Source organism: Phalaenopsis equestris, unplaced genomic scaffold (assembly GCF_001263595.1).
Source record: "Phalaenopsis equestris unplaced genomic scaffold, ASM126359v1 Scaffold000002, whole genome shotgun sequence".
NCBI lineage: Eukaryota > Viridiplantae > Streptophyta > Magnoliopsida > Asparagales > Orchidaceae > Phalaenopsis > Phalaenopsis equestris.
This window is the reverse complement of record NW_018164444.1, coordinates 33,708,488-33,718,989: the sequence shown is the minus strand read 5'-3', so window position 1 is coordinate 33,718,989 and position 10,502 is coordinate 33,708,488. Positions and strand designations below refer to the sequence as shown.

General features: G+C 34.6%; 1 protein-coding gene across 1 annotated transcript in view; it reads right to left on the bottom strand.

The window, feature by feature from the left end:
* Positions 1 to 5,889: 5,889 nt before the first annotated feature.
* The window catches only part of LOC110031457 (universal stress protein A-like protein), an 11,244-nt gene continuing 6,631 nt past the window's right edge, over positions 5,890 to 10,502 (bottom strand). Inside the window, exon 4 of the mRNA XM_020734663.1 lies at positions 5,890 to 6,107. Coding sequence (XP_020590322.1) covers positions 5,999 to 6,107 — 109 coding nt within the window. The 3' untranslated portion in view covers positions 5,890 to 5,998. The remainder of the gene's footprint in view (positions 6,108 to 10,502) is intronic.

The following is a 10,502-nucleotide window of genomic DNA, read 5'->3' as shown; positions in this document are numbered from 1 at the left end:
TGAGGAGGAAGATCGACTAAGTCCTAAGTATGAGTTTTCTCTAATGCCTGAAGTTCTTCCGACATAGCTTGTTGTCAAAGAGAGTTAGTACTTGGTTCACGATGAGAGTGTGGCTCATGAAGGGTTGCAATAGCAGAATAACAATGGAAATCAGTAAGGGAACAAGGAGTTTCTCTTACCCGGGTAGAACGATAGAAAGTTGTGTCAAGGGTAGGTGGAGGTGGAGGTGGAGGTGTAGGTGCAGGATCAGTAATTGGAGCAGAATCAGTAGGAGCAGGTACGAAAGGCCTAACATTGAGCACATCAAAATTCATTGTGTCTGTATTTGGAAATAACCCAATTGAAGAGTCAATGTAAAACATGGAGTTAATTTTGACAGGGTGGTGAAATTTGAAAAAGGATGAGAACATGACATTTTTCCAGAAGGTAACATAATGCGATATGCGAAGTTTATTTGGAATAGAATCCCAACAACGATACTATACCAAAGAAAACAACATAAACACACACATGATTATAATTGTGTCCGTTCATGAGGTTGTAAAAGAGCAAAACAGACACATCCAAATGGTTTAAGTAGGGAATAGCCAGGAGGCTTCCGAAATAATTTTTCAAAAGGGGATAAATTTTGGAGAACTAAGGTTGGGACACGATTAATGTTGTAGACTATAGTAAGAGCTGCCACCCCAAAATTTTTCTGGACAAGAGGCAGCAGGAAGAAGAGCACGAATAGAATCAAGAATATGATGATGTTTTCAATCAGCTTGTCCATTTTGTTGGGAAGTGTGAGGACAAGAGCGTTGAACTAAGGTACCTTGTTGACTGAGAAATTAGAGTAAAGAATAATCCCAATATTTTATAGTGTTATTCGTTCGAAAAATTTTAATAGTAGAATTTTAATAGTGAGTTTTAATCATATTAGCAAATGAAGTGTACATTTTTGACAATTCAGATCGATTTTCAAAAAAATAGATCCATGTAAAACGAGAATAATCATCAATAAATAACACAAAATAACGATAGTCATTTATTGAAGGAATAGAAGCAGGACCTCAGATGTCCGAATGAATTAAACCAAAAGGACTCTCTGAAATTGAATTACTAAGATTAAACAACAATGCTGATTGCTTTGCTAGTTGACAATGTAAAATATTAAATGACTCAAATTTTGTAGATCCTAACAAGCCACGTGAAATTAAAGGTTGAATTTTACTGCTTGAGGCATGATCAGGACGAAGATGCCATTAGTGAATATAAGAGTCGGTAGTTATAGTAGCATACATAAATTTTTTTGGGAAGATGCAGAGAGACAAGCTCAAATAATCAACCAACCCTACGCTCGTCGCAAGAATCTATCTGGTTTGTGGATCATGTACCTGACAACATGAAGGGGGAAAAATTAACACTTAATCTTTATTTACATAACTAACCAACTAAGATAAGATTGAGGGATAAGTTAGGGATACAGTAGGATTCAGGAAGACTAAGATTGAAGGTAGATGCATGACCAATGTAAGTGATATTCATTTTGCTACCAATGGTAGTGTGGATCGATTGACAAGAAAGAAATTGGTGATTTGATGGACAATAATTTTACATCGTTAGTCATATGATTACAACAGACAGAGTCAAAAAGCCAATTAGGATTACCTGGATTGACATACATGATCGTAGATGAATTTGAAGAGATAACCTATTTGAATAGTGCTTCAATATCACCCATAGTGATAACAGTAGAACTATCAGTGGTAGCAGCAAAGACAGAAGTAACACTAGGCTTTGAGACAGTCTTGAGTTTAGCAACTGACGGCGACTTTATATATGTTTAAAAATATAAGTATTTAATACTGCTGCTAAAATATTTAATTCCTCAGCAACTGCACCAAAAACTTAATAATAGTTATAGATTCGATAAAGATGTATGTATAAAATATACAATAATTGTAAAGTCACACTTATCAACGCAAGTATACGTATCGCTCAAGTAATATAAGACTCTAATAAAGTCCTAGATATCGATCCCACAGGGAGTAATATTAGAACTACGAACTAAGATTTTAGAAAAGTAATACTTAATCGCAACAATGGAATTCAATTTACTTATCTGTCACTAATAGACAATTGAAATAAATATGTAATTTTAATAACTTTTAAATAACTAATTATACTAATGAATGTTCTAATGTGATATTCAATATATAAGAAAGCATCATTCTCCTTGTCAAGAAACTATAGTGAATGGATAAAGTGAATCAGTTCAAATTGTATTATGTCAAATAGAATTGTGCCAAATAGGAGCATATCTATTATTTACCCTTTGGTCCAGGCATAAAGAACATCGACTAATCCTACGCTTGTTTACTGAATCTACGGCTAGGCTGGGAGAATATGGACTCTCACTTTAGAGCTCCCACGTTCCCCTCGCCTGAGGGCTAACTTCTACACTTCAGCACCCAAATGATAGGATCGAATTGGGGATTTAGTCTGTCACTCTAAAATCTCCAAATCTACGCCCGATAATTTTTTTCCCCTATTTATTTGCACCAAACTTCCAAGGGCATTGACCTCTCTGAATCTTGGATGTAATCTTCACTTTAGTTGTAAAACTCAACATATTTTAACGAATCAATTGGCTAAATTGAAAGTAAATTAAGATCAAAGTGAAAAGATCATCACGATTTCTTAAACATTTTCATGGCTTCACCAATTTAAATCACCATTTCAAAAATCTTAAGACAAGGAGAAGACAGAGAAAACTACTCAGATCTCATGAGGAAAACACAACAAAACTCGAAATTCATATATAAAATCAAAGTCATACAAACTACAATTATAAATAAACTTATCTCTAATTTCTCCCAAAGCAAACTCCTCGAAGTTCCTCTGAATCACTTCTTTTCTTTACAGAACACAGAATTCCTCTTCGAAGCGGCAAGGAGGAAGAAATCTCTCACTTTCCCTCCACTCTTACAATCTCTCGAAGAATTCCTTACAATTTTGACACTCTAGTAAATTCTCTATATACTAATGTAACATCTCTAACCTCCAGAACCTTTCTAACATCCAGAACCTCTTCTATTTTCAGCCAAAATCTTCTTTTAAAGTTGTGGATGAGTTTTCCCAAGAGTTGCCTAAGCACCCCTCCAAAATTTGTCCACATCTAATGCCTATTTGGACATAACCGTCGATCTCACAGTCGACAACCTCGAGGGTGTTGTCGGCGGGCCTTCTAAGTGAATTAATTCTGGAGTCTCAGAAAATTCTCACCGTCGGTGCTGTTGGGCTCACCGTCAACGCCCTAGTTCAAATCTTCACATTTTGGTCTTTTTCGCTCCAAATTCACTCCTTTTTGCATCTTTTTCCTCCAATGACCCTAATTCATCATTCCTGCAACAAAACATCAAAAATACCTTTCTTTTTAAAGTGCAATATCATAGTGCAATATCATAAAAAATAGTGTGAAATATGTATGAAAATCTCAACATATTTTCCTTTGGTCAGCAACCCCACTTTTTGATCGTAGAGGACGAGTCGAGCAAATCTCAAGAATATGACCATGAGTATGATAATATCTGCATTTGACAGTCGGACGATTAAAAAAAATATGACCAGTTTGTTTTTAATTTTTACATATGTTGTTGCCAGATTTCTAATATGAGAGACGAGTAGTTGCGAATGCAATTTCAAAATTTGTGTTCTTGTCAAGATTAAGACAAGTTTCTTCGAAAATGATTTCTTGTACAACCATATCCAATGTAGGAAGAGAATAATGATGCAGAAGAGAGGCTTGAACTGCTTCATATTCAGGTTGGAGAGCCATGAAAACTTGAATAAGATGAAGATGATCTTCACTTACTTTCGCCTGGGATAGTTGATTCCCAATACGTTGAACTTAAGTAAGAAAACCATTCACAGATTGACCAGCTTCTTCTTTTAGATTATGAAGCGTATTACATAACTGAAATTAATGAGCAAGTCCAGTGGTCTGATATCTATTGGCCAAGAACTCCCAAATTTCTTTTGCAGTGTCATAATCAACAAATTGGATGTGAATGGATGGAATAAAAGTGTTACAAAACTAAGTAATAATATGATGGTTTTTGCTATCCCAATCTTCAAGGCGGTTAACAAATTTATCATCAGTTTCGTAATAATCTGATGGTTTTTGCTATCCCAATCTTCAAGGCAGTTAGCAAATTTATCCTTAGTTTTGTTTTCCTGTTTTGTTGGTTTATTGATATCTCTAGTAACAATACACCAAAGCTTGCGGCCAATCAAGAAGTTTTTCATTCCTTTGACCCATAAATTATAGTTTGAACCAGTCAAGATTGTTGTAATGAGATTTGCAATATCTGATCTCTCCATTAAGAAGTGGAGGTGACAAAGAATAAAGCTTCCACAAATAGATGTAGAGAATCACACAGGAGAAAAAAAATAAATTAAAAAAAGAAGGGAGATATATCGGGCCAGAAATGTGAGGTCGATCGCGAAAGGGAGGCGCGACAAGGGTGGATTGCGTGCAGCTATGACAGAGGGGAATCACGACATGAGAGAGGATGATAGCTCAGACGGTAGTTTCAGGTAGAGTCGCAACTAGGGAGACAAGATTGCGGCTCCTTGCGCGGTAGGGTAGAGAGGTAATCGCAAGGAATAGAGCTCAAGCGTGCAACCTGGGATCGTGCAGGAGATTGTGGAGGCTGTGGCTCGACGATCTTGTGGGGCTAAGGCAACAAAGAGACAAAAGGCAGAAGATTGCACTACAGGGAAAGTTCAACTCTAGCTCGAGGAAAGGGCAGGGATTAGGTGCGGAAGGTTCTAGGGCTCTAATTCCATAACAATGGAAAAATGGATTTATATTTCTTTATTCATTTTCGGTTTAACATCCGGACAATTAATGTCATTGATTTATTTCTGATTTAAGAATCTCACCCTAAACTTTAATTTTTACATGCATCACATCTTATTTATACAATAATAGATTTATTTCACATTTTAAATGTTAAAATAGTGATATTTTTGTTGTGATAATGGGCGATGAGATCATTGAGTGTTTATGTTTGGTCTCCATGTCGTGTCTTGGCCAAATAAAAAACAGCATATATTAAAAGCATGCATTGATCTTATAAGTGATGGCGTGTATTGATCTTATTGATAGTGATATGCATCAAAACTACTGACGAGGCGGTCAATGTGGATAACGAGTATTGGCCTTGGTGTCAACAACATGCATTGGTATTATAAAAAATGATATACATCAATAGTGTGCATTGATTTTAGGAGCAACCATGTGAGTCGGTGGAGTTCATAAACATTATAGGTAATGGAGATCAATCAAGTCGTCAGACATTAGTGATTGAATGAATGTGATTCGTTGAGCATCAACAGGCACTAGAGGTCAAGCGATTGAAGCAAGCTGTTAAAATCTTCTTAGTCTAAACAAATAACTCAAATCCCTAAAAAATTATGCATCACAATACAATTTTGAAGAAATTTCTAGACAAGACCACTTTCAAGAAATAAAATATATTTGATCATAATTTAGTATTTATTTAAATTTGAGTGTCGGTTAAATAAAAATATCTTTAATCTTTAAGCCATAAGGGGGGGGGGGAGAGGGTGATGGAAGATTATTATTTATCTTTCCATAAAAAAAAATGTCGATCATCCTCTAATCAAATCCAGGCCTTATCACATTCTATCAAGTCCAACAAGTCTAAGCAAATCAAGTCTAAATTCCCAACATTAGGAATCAATACAATGATGAAAGTAACATACTATCATTTAAAATATTATGTATGATTTAGATCCATATCATCTTACACCAAAAAATATATATATATTAATATGATTTAGATCCATATCATCTTACACCAAAAAAAATATATATTAAAAAAAAACAATAAATCTCAGGAAGTAAATTGTTAGCACATAAGCAGATACAACCACAGGCAATAAACACAATATTTATCATTGATTTTGAAGGGATGGAATGAACAAATCAATCATCTACAGGATCCGGCGGGGTCTCAGCAGGTTTCCTTTTGATGGCGATCACAGGGCATTCAGCATGCTTCGCACAGAATTCGCTCACAGTTCCAACAAATACCCTGTACAAAAAGCATGTCATGTAAATCAAGTTGAAAAATAAGAATCACATTATGATTCATCTAACACTAAAAAATTGGCCAAGTCTGACTTGCAAGCAAGCATTTGTTTCAGTTAGCAAAGTAAATGGGCTCGGTCGAGCTCAAGCCACACTTGGCTCAGGCTCGGCTCAACTACTTGGACCAATGAAAATAATTGAGTTGATCATAAGATGCAAGGTTAAATTTAAAAACATCCTCTATTTTCATAAAATTTAGCATTTTTAATCAAGATATAAAATAACCAACAATAGAGATGACAAATTCAAGAAAAAAGGTAACTTCCAAACTCTTCTAACCTGACCTTGCCTCGGATACTTGCCAAAAAAAACTAAAAATAGCAATAATGCAAGAAATGGTTATGAAGAAACCGAGCATGGTAGTTTCCACAACCTTTAATATTTTGATGTTAGAATAAATTCTATGAACAATCCTTTTATGTTGCTTTCATATGAGGAAATCTTAAAAAGGTAAACAACAAATGACTTCTATTTTGTGCTGAACAAACATAAGAAAACAATAATAATATTGAATCCTAAATTGCCTTTTGAAATACACGCCCCGAGAGTTAGAGCAGAGAGGAGAGAAATGAGAGACCGAGAGTCAAGAGAGAATGAAAGTTGTTATATTTATGTCGTGACCTCCTACTTACAAGGGTCTAAAAATACGGTTACAAAAAAGAAGGAATAATTATAATAATCATCCAAATAACTTAATTCTGTCGAATGAAAATTGCATTATAATACAAAGAAATACAATTTCCATCGACCGCCAAATGCCCCAGTTTAGTTCGTTATGCCGATTCACTGAATTGATCGATTTCACCGAGGAGATTGGTTGACCAAGCAAAGGAAACAATTCAATTCTAGCAAGAGGTGTGTCAGTCAAATGAGCTGTCAGTCGAAAGCTTCTATTGATCGATTCCACTGTAAAGTCAATCGACTTCTTGGCTTGTGGATTTCCTGTTCTTTAGCTTGGAACTTCAATTGCTTACTTAGGTCTCCATTCCTAATTTCCTGTTCTTTAGCTTGGAACTTCAATTGCTTAGGTCTCCATTCCTGGCCGCTCGATTCTTTTGAGAATCATGTTGTCATTTTTGTAATATACAAATAACATTTAAAAATTAACCTACTTTAAACATCTTTTGATGAGGCTAGACACTTAGCCATAGAGGTGGAATGTTACAAATATTTATGACTCAACTTTTATAATTTTTTTTTTTTATAACTCAAAAGTGAACGAGTAATATTGGTAGTATGTCAAAATGTTAGAATTAGGATCAGTTCATAGCTTATGACCTCAAAATTAATCAAGACGCCACTAAGCCAAGAGTTAGGTAAATAATGGTGACAGACCAAGAAAGAAACAAAGTCTTTATTGATTAAAATATACAGTACAAGATATGAGAAAAAAATAGATAGTAAGAAGAAGAACAGATAATACTAAAGTGAGCCAGAAAGAAAAGTAACTACGAGTGTTTATTGTCAATGACATGTCAGGTACCTACACAAACAAGGCTTTGAATTAAGTTGACAATGTTAACAAGAATTCTTTAGTTAAGGAGAAATCATTCCATTGTTCATGGAGAAATCGACATCATGTATGGCCTCCTAGGTACAGGGGAAACCTTCATTGATATTCACCCTATAATCCTCTCTGGAACTCACTTAGTGGTCCTATTGGGTTCATATGCCAATTGGAACTCTAGCATATAGCTTATTTTATCATCTCTTCCTCTTTCATTGTTGGCTGGCTCTCATCTTCTATGTGACATGTTAGTGGCGCCAACATTACAGCATTCTTTTATACTCAAATACTAACCTATCAGAAATTATAGTCACCGAAGGCTTATGAAACCAATATAAATTATTTAAGACAAAGAAAGAGGGTTTCTATGAAAGAATTGAGAGGATTAGATTGTATCTACTCCACCTGAGATAAGACAGAGAGAGAGACAGAAAGGATTTGATGGCCTCTCTCTGAAGAGTCCAAGAGAAAGAAAGAGCGGGGGATGGAGGTTGCTCAAATAGGCTCCCTCATAGTTGGGAATTGCAAAGAGGGCGGAAGTGGGATTGGAAGGAAAATCATTCAATTAATTCAAATATAATTACTCCTAAAGGCTTCCTATTTATAAAATATAAAATACAAGTCTATGTTAATTGACTATTCCAACTAAATGCACTAATTTAATAACTCGTATCTTAAATTTTACATACACATTCAAATCATAGCTTAAATAAAGAAAATATTTCTTGGAATATATCCTTAATGAATGGGTGACAACGTGGAAATTGATGGAGAAAAGCAACATAGGAAGCAGCGGTGAAAGAGAAAGCTCCTGGCAATGGGGCTTCCATTATCAAATGAGAGAGCTTTATGAGAAGGAGAATCAACCCCTTGGACTTTGATGATGATGTATGGTATAAAAGAGTATTTGGTAAAGGTGCAGTCGAGTGTATGAGAGTCGAGATAATGATGTTAAGGAACGCATCATGTTTTCTCCCTTTAGGTTCAATGTTTTAGTCTCAGATAAAGAAATATTGGAAAATTTTCCTAGTTCGATCCTAAAAAGACAAAAGACCTCAATATAGACAATTTGTTTTTAATACCAACTTAATAATGGCCTTTCATGATCTCAATCTTCATCCTCTTCCTTTTCTTTAATTATCTTAGAATGTAACTTTGTTTTATATTCACCCTTTAAACATATGAGGATCAAAAAAGGAAGACAAATAAAACCCCATTTGGGAACCTGTTTTTGCAGCTTTTATGTTTTGAAACCAGACAAATTGCATTTAGGAACCTTTTTAATTCAAGCATTTCACAGATAGAGGGTTGCATTAGGTCGAACGCTAAAACGGAAGGGGGAGAGGGAGTTCAATGGCTAGAGCTCCGATGCAAGGTGCCAAAGACACCGCTGCCCCTTCTGATTTTCGATATACTTGCGTAGTATCTCATAATTAAAAATTATAACTTTATTCTTATTTGCTTCATAGTGAAGAATTTACCTAGTTTTTGCTTGAGATCAAATTTTTGGCTTTGTTGCAAAGTAAGAATCATTATTACAGAAATTAAGCATATAATCGCAGGGTTTAGGGTTTCTATCCTCGCATATATCCCTCGCCACTCTCCTTCCTTGTCCCCTGTGTCACTAGGGTGGAAACTCGGTTATGCTCCACTCCCTCCGTTGTCAGCGTCGTTGATTTGCTGCCAACCTCTGGTGAAGTTATCTCATTTATGATTTTTTATTTTTTATTTTTTTTGCGGTTTATTTGTTGCTTACCTCTATGTTTCTTTTTATTTCTTCCGTGAAAATTTTTTTGTTCTTGTTCTGCATATGTATTAATTGATATTTAATGGTTGATTAGCTTTCTCTTTCTCATTCATATGTGTAGATGAAGATTTTGAGGGAGATTTTTTATCACATATTCCTTTTTTTCTCGTATGCGCTTCGATGCAAATTTAGAGTTAGCAGGATAGATAAGTTAGCAGCTATATAATAATTTTGATCAAGCAGTAGAAGTTATAGAATGAAAAATAAATGAACATTGTACATCTATTTCTTTAAGAATTCTTTGTAAACTTGTTCAACATATGCTCACTGATGTTAGTTTGTTGATTTGCTTAAACTTGCCTCCCATACAGAGTTGAGCAATATTTTGGGGGGGAGAATGTTAACCAATGCTCCCCTTTTTTAACATATGAGATAGTTTTATAAATGTGATTGCATATACGTTGATACAAAACTGAAGTTTGAATAATAGAAAATTTAGCAGCATCTATACATATCATGATCCACTAGTAGAGGTATGGACTAAAATATTTATGGCCATTATACATATTTTTCTTTAATAAATCTTTTCTTAGTACGTATGAAAATTTTACAAATGAAATTGTATATGCTTTCATGCAAAGTTGTATTTTGCATGATAGATAAGCTCGTGGCATCTTATACCTATCATGATCAACCAATAAAAACAATTGAAAGAAATATATATGAGCATTTTTCATCTATTTCTTAAAGATTCTTTTTTTATATTTCTAAATGGGATTGCATATGTTTTGATGCAAAGTTGAATTTTGTATGATAGATAAGACAGTGGCATCTCTCTCTATAACGATCAATCAATAAAAGATATGAAATGAAATAGATAGGAGCATTGCATATCTAATTCTTTAAGAATTCTTCGTGGAATACATATGCATGAACTGATTTTACTTGGCCGATTTGCTCGCGAGTACCTCCTCTTCAGTGCAGAGTAACATTTTAGAGAGAGAATGTTGAGCATCAATTACTTTTTTAGTTTTTCTGTGACCTTTATAAATGGAATTATATATGTTTTGTTGTACATTTGAAGT